General features: G+C 54.1%; 1 protein-coding gene across 1 annotated transcript in view; it reads left to right on the forward strand.

The window, feature by feature from the left end:
• Window positions 1-19,046, forward strand: part of SUSD4 (sushi domain containing 4) — a 138,696-nt gene that overhangs the window by 113,455 nt on the left and 6,195 nt on the right. The window contains exons 6-8 of the mRNA XM_004605412.2: window positions 16,450-16,641; window positions 16,795-16,939; window positions 18,641-19,023. Coding sequence (XP_004605469.1) covers window positions 16,450-16,641; window positions 16,795-16,939; window positions 18,641-19,023 — 720 coding nt within the window. The remainder of the gene's footprint in view (window positions 1-16,449; window positions 16,642-16,794; window positions 16,940-18,640; window positions 19,024-19,046) is intronic.

Here is a 19,046-nt window from a genome sequence, read left to right on the forward strand (position 1 = left end):
CCAGGCTTATTTCCTCTAACATTTTATGTCTTCTGACCCAGCAGCCCTCGGCTCTCGCCCCTCCTCTCCTCCAGCCCACGGTTCACCAGCCTTTGCCGCCCGGCAGGCACCGCCCTGCACTCCAGACTCCTGGGTCACATCCATGTCCCCCCAGTGTCCCCTCACCTCTGTGCTCACCCCCTCTTAGCCCTGCTAGAAGTGTGCCATCCGCCCGCGCTCCCTCCCGGGCTCCTGGAAGTCTCTTTCATTCTCCTTATCCTCTTCAATGCGCAGACCCTACATTGAATTCAAAGGAAGCGTTGGGAAGGGGTTTTTCTCCTGCCAAAGGGGACAAAAGTGGCAGACGGTGTTTCTCCTGCTTAATTAAGGACTGAAGAGAATGCCAGCAGAGGAATGACATAACCCCCCACCACTCCCCCTCAGAGATGGGGCCCTACCAAGTCCAGCTGCTCCCGATCCACTCCCCATTTCTCCCCACCACCACCCCCCCTTCCCAGGGCAGGCAGCCTGGCCCCGGGCCACATGAGTTTAAGGGTCCCAGAAGGTCTGCGTCATCGCTCTGGTCTCTGAGTGTCTCAAGGCACCAGGGTGGAATTCAGCTGTGGTCCCCGGGTAAAGGTGAAGAGGAGCAGTTTCCCGGGATAACCCTTTGTCGGGAGCTGCAAACTCCCCACAAAGGCAAGACTCCTAGACAGTAGGACCCAGGCGTCCCATTCTACCACTGAGGTTCGCGCTTCCTACAGCAGAATGATCACCGCTCCCCGGCCCCTTTTGCTGAGGCCGGGTCTGGTTAGCTGGAGACGGGAAGGAGCCTCTCCTGCCAGTGCCAGCAGTTCTCCTGCTTGGCTTCGTGGTTCTCATATACGCTGTACTTTAGCCGCCCTTGATAACACTCAGGGGCCCGTGTGGTGCCAGGGATGGAGCCTGGGGCTGCTGCATGGAGAGCATGTGCCCTTTAAATCATCTCTCCAGCCCCAAACGTGTGAGGCAGGCTGGACACTGGCAAACATTAATGCTGTCGTTTGATTTGGGTTTTTGGCAAGGGGACACACCAGGAGGTACTGGAAGCTTCTCCTGGCTCCTTGCTCAGGGGTCGTCCCAATGGTGCTGGGGACCATGCAATGTGGGGATCAAACCCACCAGCCCATTGGCATCATTCTCCAGCCCCTGCAGTCTCCTACCCCGACACTCCATGCTGGGGCTCGAACCCAGAGCCTCACATGAGCAAGACGAGCGTTCTACTGCCAAGCCCCTGCTCTTTGGGGTTCACATAACTCTTCAAATGTCACAGACGCGTGAGCGAAGGTTCCTTTCTTTTGTGATGTGGAAGGGTCAGGCCACTGGAAATAGCTGAACCACAGCAGCACAGTTCCTGGAGGCTTCAGCCGAGAGGGTGACTTCATTAGAATCAGAAAATAAATGACCAGTACAAATGGGGAAAGCTCAGTGTTTGTCCTTAAGCTCCAGAATAGCTTCTCCATCCCGGCCCCAGGCAGAATTCATTTCCTTCTTCCCTCCCTGGGAAGTGAGGTGACTTGTATTTCATGGTAATAAAACCTCTTGCAAGCTGATGCAACACAGAAGGCAATAAATCCCTCCAGTCGCTCTGTCGGCCTCTTTTTTTTTTCAGGCTGAATTGCTAGAAAGTGTTCAGCAAGGGGGCTGTAGGGGGCTGTCATTACTCCTCAGCTCAGAAGGGACCACTCCAATCCCCACTTCTTTTCCTAAATGATTGCCAGAATTCCCTTTTCCCCCTACCCCCAGTAATTGGATGCTTGGGGGTGATAGGGGAAATGTCAACACCTTCCCCTGTCTATCTTGAGGTCTGTGTCATTATTTTTTTCCTAAAAACCTGTAACCAGATGCCGGGTTCACAATTATTTTCACTTTTAGCATTGGCAAAGGGCTTTTCTTAGGGCATTTGACTTTATTTTTGCAAAAATATGGTGTTCGACTCTAAATTGCATCCAGACTTCTCTAAAGTTAAAGTGCTTAGGGAGAAAGACTTTATCTGATAGCTCTTCTTTGTTCTAGTAGCTGTGACCCCTGCAAGAATGTCTAGGGGTTAGACTTAGCTCACATTCTGGCCAATTTATTCTTTGATAGATGAGAACCTAATGCATTTCCTACTGTCCTCTCTCCCGCTCATGGGAAGGGATTTAATAGGTCCAGGCATTAAGAAGGTAGAAAAATAGCTGGAGTTATAAAAAGAAGCTAAGTACATTGGAATTCAGATTTCAACTCTAGTCCTGAGCCTAGGCAGCCACAAGTGAGCAATTGTGCCCACATCAATCTGTAGTTTCATACCATAAATATCTTACTCTGCAGGGAATTTCCTTCTTGACTTGGGAGGGGAAAAAGAAATGTGCAGGAAGCTGGGAAGTCAAGAATTGTATATAGGTAATGGCCAAAACCAGAGATGGAAGGAACTTGACCAGGAAGCCAGACATGTGCAAAGGTTCTGTGGCCCTTTAACTTAAGTCATGGATGACTCTGCTGTCCCTAATCTAGTTCCTCTTGGCACCACCAAAGTGAAAGATGACCTAGATCTCCCCGAGGCACCCTGAACTTTCCAGGGCTGGATTCAGTCTTCCTTCTGCCTCTTGCTCAATATAACCTATTTCATGAATGAACAACTTCCATTAACACAGTTTTCTTTATTTACTTTGAGAAAAACCTTAGTGTCTCGTTATTTCTAAGTGACCTTCTGACATTAGCCAGGCAACTCCCCTTCTCCTATCATGAACCTGCCCCAAGAGCTAAGCCTCAACCCCTCAAGCCTTCAAGGATGTGCCCATTACTATATTAGTTTCCTAGAGCTGCTTGCACGCGGCCGACATGGGTTCGATTTCTCCATTCCTCTCAGAGAGCCTGGCAAACCACCAAGAGTATCCCGCCCGCACAGCAGAGCCTGGCAAGCTACCCGTGGCATATTCAATATGCCAAAAACAGTAACAAGTCTCACAATGGAGACATTACTGGTGCCCGCTCGAGCAAATTGATGAGCAACGGGATGACAGTGATACAGTGATACAGAACTGCTGTAGCAAAGTACCTTAGACTGGGTGACTTAGATTTCTCACAGTGCTGAAAGCGAGAAATCAAAAATAGGGGGGTGCTCATTCTGACCCTCAGTAGAACCCTTCCTGGCCTCCCCCTAGCTCCAGGGGTGGCCTGGACATACCTCAGCCTATAACAACTAACGACTAGCTCTACCAACTGTGTGCCACTCCCCTGTCACTCTGTGGCTTCCAGTTCCTCCATTTATCTCCAGTCATACCAGATTCAGGGACTTCCCAATGGTGACCTACCTCATCCTCACCCGATTACCTGTGCAGTGTACCAGTCCCGACCATCAAGGCTTCAATATGTTTGGGAGCTGGGGCTGAGGGCCACAATTCAATCCGAACTTGCTCTCCCTGCATTGAGAAAGCAAATGTCCTTTTGTTTTCCTCTCTCTCTCTTGCTTCCAGGCTTAGCACCTTGACGCCAGCATCGCAATTTGCGTTTTCTTGCCATCTGGCGGCTTCATTCATATTGCGCTGAACTAAGCATAATATGAAATTTTGGCACCAATTACCATTTCTGTTGGTACAGTCTGTCTGATGGGAGCTCCGAGGGTGAGCCACAGGTGGTACATGTTGGCATCGGCCCATCTGTCTTTAGAGCTCCGTAAACCCAGCTCCCTTGATCTCTGCCCACAGCGCTTTCCTGACCTAACTTCCTTCCCTCTGGCCCAGGACTCAGGCCCCTTCTTAGGCTCCTTCGCCAGATGCCAGGGCCTTGCACATTACCTTCTCTCTCTGCAGACCCTGCGGCTCTTTCTAATGCTAACCCCACGAAGCAGAACCCTCGTCTCATGGATTAGTACTCATACATCTGGCTTGGAGGGTGGAAGGTAGAGGGGGAGCAAGGCTGCCCTTCCTTTACCCTGTGAAAACTCTCTCTCACTCTCTCTCTCTCACTCTCTCTCTCTCTCTCTCTCTCTCTCTCACACACACACACACACACACACACACACACACGACTAAGCGAGCACATGCAGCTTCAGGGTATGCCTGGCTCAAGGTCAGATCCCTGTTGTGCTGTTTGTTGCAAGTGACCTTGGCGGGTGATATCACCATCCTCAGCCTACTCTCCTATCTGTGCAAATGGGCAATAGCAACAGCTGCTCAGCTAGAGTGTAGTTGGGTTAAGTGACAAAGCGTGTGGCTCACTCTCGCAGTACGTACTTATTCGCTGTCGCCATTTCTGCCGGTGTGTGATCTCTCTGGTTCAGAATGTGGCTGATCCTCGTGGCGATGGCCTATGTCTGTTGGGCATATACTTTTATGCAGTGCTGGGATTTTGTCTTTCAGTTTTGCGCCAGGACTTGCTCATTTGCAGCCACTGCTTCGAATGTTTGTGAAAAGCCTTGCAGTGTAGATGTTGCTAATCCTGATTTCTAGGTGATGGAAACTAAAGTCGTCTTCAAGAGAGGGGAAGTAAAATACCCAGGGTTCCCTGGCTCCTGAGGCTACAGTAGTTGCTACTGAACCAGGATTTGACCTCACGGATATGCACTTGGTTCTGCGTCGAGCTGTGGGTCTTTCCTGGATTGTTAGGTCTCCTCAGTCTCACAACCTCACTCGCCCCATTTCTGCCCTAGCCCGTTTTTCCATCTTTCTCTCTTTTCCACTGTCCTTGTCTGTTCCTTCAATGATTCCTACCCATGACCCAAGAAATGTTTACGTGATGCCAGATATATAAAACCAGTACACCAATCAAACATCTACTGATAACAAGTCAAGAGGAATTTATTTTAAAACGACTCCCACACTCAGAGTCACAACCCGTGAGGGGTGGTGACCCAGCACAAAGAGGGATCTGGATCAGAGTTCCCAGATCCCTTCCTGTGCCAGGAAAACAAGTACTTCTCACAGAATCGTGCCGGGTTGAGAAGCCGCCTTGCCAGCGCACACGGGGCTGTTTCTCCTCGGTGTGGTGGGGAAGCGTGCCCATAGCTTGATGGCCCACTCAGGCACACACACTCTCACGGCTGTGCAATAGGCAGGACCTGCCGCCTCCTACCCATGCCCTGCTTCTTGGCTCCAGTTTCTTTACCCCCTAGGGCTTGTTCCTACTCCAGGAGACCCCAGAACTGCAGCACAATAAATCCAGCACACGCTCAGATGTGGTTTAGTTCATGCAAATTTCAGCACCAGCATCAAGGTGTTAAAGGCAAAATTTATAGGGGAAATCCTGATATTTAGAAGAATTTATATGCATTTACATTTATCAGTGTGATCCTTGGTTGTGTTTGTGTGTCTGTGTGTGTCTGTGTGTGTCTGTGTGTGTCTGTCTCTCTGTCTACAAGCCTTCAGGGTATGAATAGCATTGAACTCCAGCCCCAATGGCTGACTGCAGAAAGGCAGAGCGCTGCCCTCCTTGGACCCTTGTGCACACCAGCAGGACATACTCCTGCTTCAGCTTATTCTCTGAGACTCAAGTCCTGTCCCTTTAAAAAAAATTTTAAATGGCAGGGGCTAGAAAGACAGGGCAGCAGGTAGGGTGCATGCCTTGCATGTAGCCCACCCACTTTGATCCCCAGCACCTCACATGGTCCTCTGAGTACTGCCAGGAGTAATTCCTGAGTGCAGAGCCAGGAGTAAGCCCTGAGGACCACTAAGTGTGACCAATGTGCTGATTCTCATCATTATCAGGGATTCCGACTGCCGGGATTTCTGGTTCAGATAAGGTTGGGCTCTAGGGCACCTTAATGCTAGAGTGTCCTGGGACTTACGTGCACCTGGGGCTTGGCCATGGTGCTCAGCAACTGCACAGATGTAACAGCACCCTGGGAAGTCAGAACCCCACATCACTCTCCAGGTGAGCAGCAGGGGGGTGTCAGAGGGAACAGGGGCTCACACTGCACTCTCACCCGTGCGCCCCTCCCAGACCTTCCCTATCACCCAAACCAGCACGATTCAGTCTTCCTCGGTGATGGTCTGTGTTATGTGTATCTCTGTGTCTCTGTGTGTGTTTGTGTGTGTCTGTGCACCTGTATGTCTGTGTCTGATTGTCTTTGTGTCAGTTTGTATATCTCTGTGCGTGTCTCTATGTCTGTGTCTCTGTGTCTGTCGTGTGTGTCAGGGTGTTTGTGTCTGTATTTGTATATGTCTTTGTGTGTGCTGTATCTGTATCTGTGTGTGTCACTGTGTATATCTCTGTGTGTCGGTGTATTTGTGTCGGTGTGTGTCTATCTCTGTGTCTGTGTGTGTCTGTTGTGCCTATGTCTGTGTGTGTCTGTGTGTGTCTGTGTCTGTGTGTGTCTATTTGTGTGTTTTCTCCACTGGTTTCCCTGTTTGTTGTCAGATGTGCCTGCATCTCCCTAGGGATGCGCTGATGCGGTGACTGAGATGGACAGCAGCTCAGGCCCCTCTCGGGGCTCCTGGGTGATTCTGATCACTCACCTGCTCTGTCAGCACCTCGCTGAGCGAGAAGTACCACACTGGCATTCGGCGAAGCCCTGGCCTTACCACTGTTTGCTTCCTTGGGTAGACAGGCTTATCGGTCTTCCATGGTGTCCAGCAAAACAAAAATAGGGGGTGTAATGTACTGTAAAATGTGTATTGATTCTCCCTAAGCTAAAAGCACAGTTTGGGAGGTCACCGTGGAAACAGCTATGTCTTGGGCATGAACCGTGCCACCCAGCTCCCTGGAATCATTACCCAGACTCAGAGGGGACTGAGCAGGGTGACCGTGTGGCTGTGTGGTTGGCTGGCAGCCACCTCACTCATGGAGGAAGAGTTTTAGGGTCCTCCAGGCAATACTAGAAATCCACCCTCCGTTGCCCTGAGGTGACAGCTTTGCTCTCACCGGACACCCCAAGCAGAATCACTGGCGCCTGCATGGCGTCTGTGCACCCTTCCAGGCCAGTGGAGTTTCAGAGGCCAGTTTCAGTGGTCAGAGCTTGCTAACCACTGAACTCCACTGCCAAGTTTGCTCATGCTCTGAGGAGGCACTTGCTCTGCATTTGTGCCACCCAGAATTCTGGCTGGAGCAGGGGAGAGGGGATTCTGACTGAGTACGATCTGGGTGTGACTTAAGCAGCTGCTTGTCTAGCAAAGCCCCCGGGGATCCCTTGGGTGGCAGTGGGAAAGTGTCCGGGGCAAGGTGAGGCCCCTGGCAGGCACCTATCTGGCAGTTGAACTCTCCCCTTGGCTCTGGATCCATTCCAGCCGGTGGGTAGCGGGGTGTGGGCGTGTTCCCCGGCTCTGTGCCAGTGGCCGGAGTGCGTGCTCTCAACTCCCACCATCCTCACGGGTGGGGATCCTTTCCTCCCCCAGGGGCCATTGGCTGTCTATGCCATCATTCGCAGGCCACCCAGCACGAAGCACAAGCCTCTGCACGCACCAGGGTCACACCACAGGATTTCATAGGACCTACACGGCCAGTGGGCTGGACATGGTCCACGCCAGCGTTTGGATCACCTGGGAGCTTTGAGGAGCTGCCCGGGCCAGCACCCTCCCCGCCCAGGTGAAGTCGATGTGCAGCCCAGGCTCAGGAACCAGGACTTAAATGGCTCGGAGGCTGGAGATGAAGAAGGGGCGCTGGTCCAAGTGGGGGTGGCCGAGACGGTCCTTCGCTCTTTGCACTGCACACAGGGGCCTCTGCTCTTCCCCAGAAGCAATCACACGATTGAATAAACTTTGCGTCACAGTTGTCACGCCGTGGCAATAGTGACCCTGGGGTCGCTGACGGATCCCTCTTCTCTACCCCATGCTCCAGCAGCCGGGGGCAGGGGGGCCCACTTCCGGGTCCCACCTCCAAGCTCCCTGGGGCAGGTTTCCCATGTCAGACAGCCAGAGCCCGGAGCTGGGCTGCATTTTGTGGGTTTCCGGCGGGAAATTCTGTAGCATTTCTCACACCGGCTCACTGCCCGTGGATGGCCTGGGCCAGGGTGGGATGGGCAGTGACCCGAAGGAGCAGGACAGGCTCGTGGCCAGCAGGCACCTAGGCCAGACCAGCTCCATTTGGTGCCCAAATGGAAGGAGGCAGCTCCTTTCTCCGTAACACAACTGGAAATGTTAGAAGCTGGAGAACACAAACTTCCCTTCCCTGCGCTGGGGGTCCCGCAGCCTCCAAACAGGAAATGAAAGCCTGAGTCCAGGCGCTAATGCTCTGCATGCTGCCTTCCATTTCCCTCCTCCCCGGCCCTCCACCCTCTGGCAGAGAATGGGCATGAATATTGATGTGGCACTAGGACTATTTTTAAATCTCATTTTCCTCCTAAGCACGGTGAAATAGATGAATGGAGCAAAGGTGGGGGTATGTGGTACGTCATCGCCTGGCCTCTCCCCACCCCCCCTCAGCGGTGCTGGGGAACTCTTACTGCATTCACCAAGGGGCCGCCCAGACAGCTGGTCCCCCACTCAGCTTCCAGGCTCAGGATCTCCAACCCATGCCCAGCCCCCGCCTCCCTCTGCCCAGGTCAGAGGCCCATCTGCCTGCCTGTGTAGCCCCTGTCACTTGCCTCGTCCCCTCCCTTCGCACACAGTTCCCTTTGGGTCACTCCCATACGTAGCAGGTAAATAAGCTGAAGCGCTCCCACAGGGGCGGCGAGGACCTCTCTGGACCCTCCAGATGTCCCAATTCGGGTGCCCCTTTAGCAGATTCCTCTCACAGCTCATCCGCCATCCCCCCCAACTGACACCTCACCTCACTTCAGAATGGCTTCCCCCGCCTCCTCCTAAGCTCCGGGAAGATCAGGTGAGGTTCACATGGCCAAAGGGAGCGCCTGTGTCTGTTCCCTTCCGAGGCTTGCTGGGCTGCCTCCTCTGCCGGCACTTTCCTCATGAGGCAGCGTGGTGGTTCAGCACAGCCTCTTGCTGGTCTCCTTCAGCAATGCCTGATTTCTTAGCGTTTGCTCTGGGACTCTCTTCCTCCTCCTCCTCCTCCTCCTCCTTCTGTCTCTGTCTCTGTCTCTCTCTGCCTGTCTCTGTCTCTGTCTCTGTCTCTCTCTCTCTGTCCAGGTTGAAGTACTTCCTAAGCACACATGACTCCTGGGCATAGATTTACCCAGATGTTCTCTCCTGTGCCTCCTTCACACCTGGAGGCTTCTCTCCTTGTTATCACAAACAGAACCAGCTCAGACCCGCTCAAAGCCCAGCTCTGTGGATCACTCCCTCTGGCAAACACATAAAACAAACACCCTCCCCTCAGCCCCTACTACCCACCCTTCCCCCCCACACACACCATACACACAGGAGTGCAGGAATCTTTCCCCAGATCCCCACACTGCATCTCTCAGCCAGGTCTGTGGTAGAACCAAGTCATGCTAAAGCAAGTCCCTACACTGTTGTACCCCATGCTGAGAGCGCCTTTGAAACCATGCCTATGCATGTTCTTCCCGTGACCCTTCCACTTCAAATTCCAGCATGTCGCCAGGGTAACCCGCCTGCCCTGTCTGCCATTTGACCCTGTGGATCCCTTTTTGGCACAGCACCCACCTTTCCAGCCCCTCTTCCTGCCTCCTGCCTGCCTTCACTTGCGGGGTGCCCTCGGCCTTGAATGACCCTGACATACTCGCCCCGACCTGGTCTTCTGTTGTTCATGTCCCCGGCCCTCTCTGATGCCCAGTAAAACCTGAGTGCTTCTCATCTCTCGGGAGTGAAAGAACCAAGCTGGCTTTATTTTCCAGTGCTACAGGCTGGGAACTGGATGACACGCCGTAAAAATGGATTCTAGGGGCCAGGAAGATAATACAATGGGCAGGGCACTTGCCTTGTATGTGGCTGACCTCACTCCCATCCCCAGCACTGCATAGGATTCCCTGAGCACAGAGGCAGGAGTAATACCCGAGTACCTCTCTTGCCCCTCTCCAACTCCCAGATAGAATTCTGGAGAATATTGAAAGGGCAGCTGCGGGGCTTTGTTTTCTGTTCTGGGCAGTCCTCTCTCCACCCAACACGCGTGCCTTCGGGTCTCTGTTCCAGTGAGTGCTGGAGCGCGTGCAATAAAGGATGTGGCATTAAACACTGCATTCCCAGGAGAGGCCATGTCAGTCTCTCTCGGCCCCCATCACTCTGACGCCCATAATCACCTCGAGTGTGTGCAGGTTTTGAAGAACCGAGTGAAGCTATTAGCATCTGACAACCCCCTCCCCGAAAGCAGGGGACAGAATACAGCCAGAAATTGCTGCTCATTACGTTAGCTGAGAGGGAGGCATGGAGCTGGGGGCCTCTGGCTTATCGTGTGGGCTCTCGGCTCTCTTTCACTCGGGCAACCAGTGTTCAGGAGGAGTAATCGTGCCGGACGCTGTCCTTCTCCTGCCTTCCTCTCAGAGGCTGAGGGAAACTGCCCCTGGAAGTCTGAGATCAGACCTGGGAGGTGCCCAGGGGCTCAGTGAAGAAGCTGTGTTCATGCTGGAACATCTAATTTGATGTGAACAAAGGAGGGGGGCTGTGGGGCGGGAAGGGGCGTCTGAGGGGAGTGAAGGGGGTTGTTGGGGAAGTGGAGAGGGGCGAGCAGGTCTTCCATCCCCGCCTCAGCCAGTGCAGGGCCAGCTGGGCTCTGGGCTCCATGTCCCCCCACCTAGCCCACAGCAGGACCCACACCCTGCAGGCATCTCCGCCGTGACCCTTCACCCGGAAGGCCCAAAGCAGAGCGTCCGATGCCCCTTTCAGGGTTGGTGTCAGCAGAGTCTCAGTCGCCGCTTGCTGCTGGCCACGACCACCCTAGACTCAGGCTCTGTCGTCACAAAACCATGCCTGTTCTTTCAAAAGCTGGAAGAACTTTTATTAAAAATCTTTTTCGAGGGGGCTGGAGCAATAGCACAGTGGGTAGGGTGTTTGCCTTGCACGCAGCCGACCCGGGTTCAATCCCCAGCATCCCATATGGTCCCCCAAGCACCATCAGGAGTAATTCCTGAGTACAGAGCCAGGAGTAACCCCTGAGCATCGCTGGGCATGACCCAAAAAGCAAAACAAAACAAAACAAAACTTTTTCGAAGGCCTGAATCTTTGCTCACAGCCCCAGTGCTCATCGGAATGACTGTGCTTAGAAGCAAGAGCCAGGAGTCCTGGGGACCCATCAGCTGTTCCAGAAATCTGACTTGGAACCAGATTGACACTGGAGAAGTAAGAGGGGTGGCCTTCTGGCTTGTTTAAGCAGGTGGACTCGGCCTGGCTGTTGCCAAAATGGGCCAAGTCACAAGCATGGTACACAAACAACTTTTATTTATTCATTTTAATCTGTGTTGAGATTCTGTGTCTTATAATCCTATTGATAGTGGTTTCCCATGCACATAATTCCAGCACACACCCCACCAGTGTTCACATCTCCCTCCCCCAAGGGCCCCAACACCCCTCCTTCTCATCCCCCTCCACCCCAGCTCAGTTGTGGGGGTCAGTTTTCTTTTTGTGTTGCCTTTGGCCCTTGTTGCTAGCTTGATGTGTATCTTTAAGTCCCACATATAAGAGAGATCATTCTGGAGACAAGACCTTGAGCGGCCACACACAAAGCACTTCTCCGCTCCTAAAAGACCATGATCCCAGAGGCCCACTACTTTCGGCACCCAGCGGCTTCTTGCAGAAATGCCGCTAGACTGTGAACTGAGCTATGGCTTCATGCCGCCCCAGGAGGGAAAAGGTTTTTCTCTCTTGGCCTTTCCTTTTGGCGGCGGTGGCAGCGGCGTGGCGACCTCCATCTTACAGAGCCCACTAAACAGAGGTACGAACTTGCAGTGGCACGACTTCTGGCAGAAATTCCTCTGGACTTAATTACTAGAATACCAGAAATCCAAAACCGCGTGGCCACGAGACCTCATATGCTCTTCATTCTCAGCAATGGAAAACAAATTATCTAATGATGCCTTTTCGGCAGGTCTGATTGTTGGGGGAAAATTCCAAATAATGATAGTGAGTTTTCTGTCGAAGTATTGAATATAATCAAAGTAAAGAGAGAGTAAAGTCAAAATTTTCAGCCACACAGGTGGGGGGGGCGGGATGGGAGGTATACTGGGGTTCTTGGTGGTGGAACATGTGCACTGGTGAAGGATGGGTGTTTGATCATTATATGACTGAGACTTAAACTTGAAAGCTTTGTGACTTTGTTCATGGTGAGTCAAAAAAAATAGAGATCATTCTGATTCTGTCTTTTTCCTTCTGGGTCTCAACATGATAGCCTCTAGCTCCGTCCATGTTGTTACAGATTGCATGATGCTGTTCTTTCTTAGAGCTGCATAGTATTCCACTGTGTACATATGCCACAAACTTTTGATCCCTTCGTTTGTAGTTGGGCATTTGGTTGTTTCCATATCTTAGATATTGTACTAAGTGCTGCAATGACTATAGTGTACTTATATCCTTTCAAATTAATGCTTTTACGTTTGGGGAAGAGATGCCAAGAAGTGGTACTGCTGGGACAGAATTCCATCTGGGAGTTCTGTTCCTATGTTTTGGAGAGACCTTCTTTATTGTTTCCCATTAAGGCTGAGCCAGACAGCACAAAGAGCTTCATCTGCCTGCTAAAAGCTCCATGTTTCTAAGGAAACATATTTCATTCAACATATATAATGGCAGCTAACTAACATGATTACTAACATATACAATGATTGGTATAATTGTGATGAATACAATTTGCCTTCAGTTGCCGTAGAGACATTTTCTGATTGTTTCTGTGGCCCCATTCCCATTCAGCCTGGTCAGGCTTGCTCTGTTCCTGTCAAAACTTTGTGACTTACAGCGCATTTGACTTTGCCCAGGTCCTAGAATGGGCCACTCAGAGGTCCCGCCTCTCGTTTTCCTGCTTCTGCCTCTGATTCTCCCGTTTCATAGTCTGCAGGAGTTCCCAGCTAGAGCAATTCCACTTGGCCCCATTATAGAGTCTAGAAATCCGAGATCATTCCCCACACCAGCCACCTGGCCACTAGGGTGGGGGAGTGTTGGGCGAGTGTCTTCCGCCTGTGTGTCTCTCAGGGAAGATGCCAGAAGGGAACTGGGCAGGACCCAGTTTAACCCCAGCCCGAGAGGCTGCGGGAGAGCCCCCCATCCTCGTGTCCCCTGCAAGGGAGGTACTCCCACACTGTTATTTCAGAACCCGCTTCCCAAGTTTATAATTAACAGCACTTTTCCTGTCTCTCCCAAGCTAAAAGCAACACTCCCACCTGCTCTCTTTCCCAGGACATGTGGGGTCTCCGAGTCATCACAGGGGCGGGGTGGGAGGGGGGTGCAGGTGCAGGCAGTAGAAACCAGGGCAAAGCTTGAAGAGCAATGCTTCCACCTACGCGGAAATGCATCTCAATTAGTGGCCCTCAGGATGCCTTCCAAGTCAATCCTCTCTTTGCCTTGGGTAGTTTGTAGCTAGTCCCGGCTAGCACGTGGCCCTGAGATGCTTCCGGAGTCTCCCTAGGAATTCTGGGGGCTAGCATGGTGCAATCCAGGGATGCTGATTGTTTGGGAGGGGTCGGAGGGGCACGCACCAATCCTGGCAGATCTGTGTCTGTGATACTAACCACTGCCATTTAGACACAGGTTTGAGTACCCTTTCGGGGGGTCTGGGGGAGACACAACCATTGGTCTTTTGGACTGTTCTTTGCTCTGTGCTCAACTAGAAGTGAACCCTGGTGTTGTTCAGGAGACCGTGTTGTCCAGGGGTCAAATCAGGGCTGGGTTGTATGTACGGCAAGTGCCTTCACCCCTATATTATCTCTCAGACCCTACTTCTAGTGCTCTCAATCACCGTAGGAGGTAGGCATTGTAATCCTTGTCCTGTGGCATAGATGGAGAAACAGCCCCAAGTGAGCCAGCTGCTAATGCCCAGTGCCTCACTCAAAGCACAGAGCAAGGAGTGGGGACACACCGCGCCCTGCGCCGTTTCCCTCCTGCCAAAGTCCAGCCCGCAGTGCAGTCTTGGTCTTTCCTGAGCCACTGTGGGACCACTTCCCTCCGGCTAAACACAAATGCCAGTGTCCTTCAGGCCTGGTGGGGCAGTGCTGCTGGTGAGTTGGCAGGGCCTCTTCAGGCCTCTGCCCACTGCTCAGGACATTTGTTGAGGGACCAACGAACGGTCACCCTCTAGCCCCACCGTGGCCCTCAGGGCGGTGTTTGGGGCTGTTGAGGAAAGACCCCTGCTCCCAGGCTCTGAGTGATAGAAGGGGTCTCCTCTGCTGGCAAAGTCTGAGCTCCCAAGCACTGGAGAACTTTTATGAAGGAGGGGACCAGTGCCTCCAAGGGTCTCACCCAGGATTGCCTTCAGCAGGGTGGACCCAGACCTCCTCAGAAAACCGCCCACCCACCCCTGCACTGCAGTGCGGACACCCCTCCAAGGTGAAGTGGGACTCCTTCAGGGTCGTGGGTGAAACCTGTCTGCAGAAGCATGAGCTCCAGCCCCTTCAGGTCACTGTCACTGTCACCGATTTGCTCGAGGGGGCACCAGTAACGTCTCCACTTGGGAGAGTTGTAGTTACTGTTTTTGGCATATCGAATACGCCACAGGGAGCATCTCAAACACTTGAGTTCTGCATTTCTGTTTGCCCCGCCTTGGAGAGAGCCACAGGATCTCACTGTGGCCTGCTTTGCTGTTGAGGCGACATCCATAGGACGCACCTCACCTTGGTACAGCGGGATGGGACGACCTGCTAAATGGGGCCCCTGGTGACATTCCGGCCACAGCGAGCACAGGCTACTCTGGCAGGTGTGAGCCTATTGCTGAGGCTGTCCCAGCAGTCCCCTTGCAGGGAAGAGGGGCTTCCAGTGCTGTGGTTCTGCTCCCCCCACCCCACCCCCAGGGTATCTGGGCAGGAAAGTGACTCTGCTTTTTCTTTGGCCACAGTTCTTTGTTTGCTTGTTTGTTTGGGGGAGCCACAGGATATACCTGGTGGTGCTCAGGGGACCATGTAGGTTACTGGGGATGGAGCCCGGCCTGGCTGTGTGCAAGGCAACTGCCGGGCCCACTGTGCGGTCACACAGTCCCTCTCCAGAGTTCTTAATGGTCTCCCGCCACTGCCACTTCCTGCTGGCTTGGCTAGAGTCTGGACATCCCTCAGAGTTTATGCTCAAGAGATGAAATTGAAAAACAACTCACCTCACCACCACCCCTACCCCTAAAATTATCGACTGTTTGAGTCAGAAGAACAAGAAATCGCCCACAGGCTCCCAAACTTATTTGGCCCGCTGCCACCTTTTCAGAAAAAATTTTAAGAAACAACATCACTCCACTCAGCGACCCCCTGAAAACTTACATACTTTAAGGAGATCAACAGACAGCACCTCCCAGTTGTACCTGAAGCTACTCCCTCTCCCCTGCATCTTTCCAGAGCCCTCCCCCATCCTCAAGGTGCAGAGCAGTGTTGCCCACTTTGGGAAGCAGTGCTCGAGATTCTAGCGTTTAGGGTAGAATTAAACCCCCATTGGTAAAGGATAAAGTCAAGAAAGACAAAGGCCGGAAAGCTAGGCCATGGGTTTCAGTGCACGCCTGTATGGGGCTGATCCAGGTTTGATCCCTGACACCACACATGCTCCTCCAAGCACCACCAGAAGTGACCGCTGAGCTGAGAGCCAGGAGTAAGCCCTGAGCACAGCCAGGTACAGCCTTCAGTCCCCAGCTGTCGCTCCCTCTGGTCAAGAATCACTGTCTGTAGCACTGTTGTCCCGTTGTTCATCGTTCTGCTCGAGCAGGCACCAGTAATGTCTCCATTGTGAGACTTGTTACTGTTTTTGGCATGTCGAATATGCCACGGGTAGCTTGCCAGGCTCTTCCGTACGGGCGGGATACTCTCGGTAGCTTGCCGGCCTCTCCGAGAGGGACAGAGGAATCGAACCCAGGCCGGCAGCATGCAAGGCAAATGCTCTACCCACTGTGCTATCTCTCCAGTCCAGGTCAATAATCAGAGTGTGAGATCTGCCCGGGTCACGTACTCGACCCAGAGCCTTTCCCTCCCTCGGATGCCCACTTCCAGTCAGGGCCCCAGAGCAGGACACCTGCAGACATGTTCCTTGTTTGTCATGGACTGGTTAGTCCCCAGCATTTGGGGATCAGCATGGGCCCCCAGGGACCTGGACAGCCCCGAATTCCCACTGCAGTCACAGGAGCAGACTTGGAGCAGCTGTTCCGTTCGGTGAAGAGGCCCATAAAAATCTTCCTTTTGCTCCTGGCTTGCCTGGTGCCCCCTGGCCTGCACCATGAGTGGAGTCACTCTTTGCGTGGCCTACTCCTGGCAGTGTAAGTGGCGCTCTCTTGGCAAGAACATCACAAAACTGTGAGAGCAGCACACGCTCCGCATATCACGGGAGGCTGGGGGGCTTTCTAGGGGGCCGCTATTTCCGAGGTCCCACGGAAGTACAGAAGGGACCGTGTCGGGAGTGAGTGAAGAAGGTCCCCTCTGCGTCCTGGGCTTTGGCAGGTGCATGTCCCGGGGGAGACTGAGCGCGTGGTTCCGACACTCATTATTTTCTCCAAATGCCCAAGTTTGCCCGCTACCTCCCATGGTGAGTCACGGCGATTTCATCTGCCACCCGCGGCCTTGTGAGCGCTACAACCACGGGACCGTGGTGGAGTTCTACTGCGACCCTGGCTACAGCCTCACCAGTGACTACAAGTACATCACCTGCCAGTACGGGGAGTGGTTTCCCGCCTACCAGGTGTACTGCATCAAGTCAGGTGAGCGCGTGGGCTGGGCCCTGGTCCCCGCCCTCGGGTGGGCTGCTGGGAACAGGGTTTGGGGGGACTCATCTTGTGGAGACAGCGCTCCTGGGCAGAAGACGTCATAGGAATCGGCCCGCTCCCGTGACTGACTGTTCTCTTCCGTGGCAGAGCAAACGTGGCCCGGCACCCACGAGACACTCCTGACCACGTGGAAGATCGTGGCGTTCACAGCCACCAGTGTGTTGTTGGTGTTGCTGCTCGTCATCCTGGCCCGAATGTTCCAGACCAAGTTCAAGGCCCACTTCCCCCCCAGGTCAGTGTGACAGGCCTTGGAGGGCCCTGTTTGCCCCCTGGGCTGGGCTCAGAGATCGAAGGAGCCGCAGAGAGAAAAGGATGCAAAGTGCAGTTTAAGGTGGGGACAGAGGAGAGATATCCCGGCATATCGGAGGTCAGAGAAGCAAGCTGGGGGCTGCAGACAGGGTCGGTTCCCCCTTTCTGCTCATTTCAGTGAACTCCTGCCGTACTGAGGCTAGCATTGTGAGAAGCGTGAGAAGGGGGCCCAGCGTCCAGCCCTGCACCCCACCCAGGCCTGTTGTCCCTGAGGTCAGGTTCCAAGGGGTGGCTGTGGAAATAGAACTGGTCAGGGGACAAGGTCACAGACATGTGAGCCCACAGCTTCTGCTCCTATGTGGGAGTCACCAAAAGGAGGGTCACCAGAAGGAGAACTGGCTTTGGTCTGTCTTTTGTTGTTGTTGTTTGTTTCTTGGTTCTGGTTTCCGTTGAGGGACCACTTCCAGTAGTGCTCAGGGACCGTTCCTGTCTCTGTGCTCATGAGTGACCCCGGGCAGTGCTCAGGAGACCGTGTGCGATGCTGGGGATCTAACTCAGACCAGCAGGATGCGAGGCAGATGCAAGGTCTTGCCCCCAGATCTGGCTTCTGGATGCTTCTGCTTCCAAGGGTGTCTGAGCGTGTCTGTGGCGCCACCCAGAGTCAGTGTCCAGGACGCTCGAGTTGGGATCTACACCCACCCCATTGTCCTCACTGAAGAGGAGGTTGTCCCTGCAGCCCCCTCCTCCACCTACACCTGCACTTTGTCCCCACCAAGGGCACCGGCGTCCTTCAGGAGGAGCAGCCCCGAGGGAGGCACTCAGAGTTCTGCCCTTTTGTTTCCTGGTTCAGCTGCCAACTAGGATGAGGGACTTTTAGTGCTGGAGAGATAATACAGAGGCGAGGGCACATGCCTGCATGTGTGGAGCCGCAGGTTGATCCCTGGGGCAACCTGCCCACCCCTCCTGGCCACTGAGCGTTGCCAGGTGTGATTCTGGAGCCCCCCAAGCATTGTTGGGGGATGTCCCCAGCACTGCAGCACAGGACCAGCGCTGCATCCTCAGGCCCCAGCACTGAACCGCCCTCCCGCCTCCCCACCCTCGCCACTAGCCAGCCAGGCCTAGCCAGGAGTGGTCCTGGAAGCCCCTGATCACTCTTGGAACCCCCCCCCACCCATTTCAAACCAAACTGTGACTTTGGTACTATAATCAAAACACAGAAGCAAGCAGGTTACACGGGGCTGGCTCTTTCCTGTGTGGACTCACGGTCCCCCAGGCTTCCCCGCCACCCAGGTTGTGCCTTCCCATATCCAGCAACCTGCCGGGGCCCGTGTCCCAGCGGGCCACCCGGGCTGGGGCAAGCTCAGCAGGTGCACCCCCGCCTTGAATGTGTGAGGCTCTGGCTTCCAGCCGCGGCACCCCTCCCCCAACACACACTCACACGCACAGTACGGGCCATGTGCCCCCGCCCCTGTCCCCCAAGGGGTTCCGACCACAAGGACCCTTCTAGAGGCCAAAAGAGGAGGAAGGACGGGGAGGAGCAAACATCGAGAGCTGGGGGAGGGGGGCACAGGTGGAGGCAGGAGGCAGCGAGGAGAGAAAGTGTCTGCAGGGCAGTGGCAGCAGCCGGGGACACGGGTGGTCAGCATCCTGGGTGGTCTGACGTGTTGGCTGTTCCCTTCCACAGGGGGCCCCCCCGGAGTTCCAGCAGCGACCCTGACTTCGTGGTGGTGGACGGGGTGCCAGTCATGCTCCCGTCCTACGACGAGGCTGTGAGTGGCGGCTTGAGTGCCTTAGGCCCCGGGTACCTGGCCTCCGTGGGCCAGGGCTGCCCCTTGCCCATAGATGACCAGAGCCCCCCCGCATACCCAGGCTCAGGGGACACGGACACGGGTCCCGGGGAGTCAGAAACCTGTGACAGCCTCTCAGGCTCCTCCGAGCTGCTCCAGAGTCTCTATTCGCCCCCCACATGCCCAGGGGGCACCCACCCCACTTCCGACCACGTGGACTCAGTGGCCAGCACGGCGGGGGAGGTGGCCTCCACCAGCCCAGGCATCGACATCGCAGATGGTAAGTGCCTGCCCCGACTGAGC

Source organism: Sorex araneus, chromosome 9, assembly GCF_027595985.1.
Source record: "Sorex araneus isolate mSorAra2 chromosome 9, mSorAra2.pri, whole genome shotgun sequence".
Taxonomy (NCBI): domain Eukaryota; kingdom Metazoa; phylum Chordata; class Mammalia; order Eulipotyphla; family Soricidae; genus Sorex; species Sorex araneus.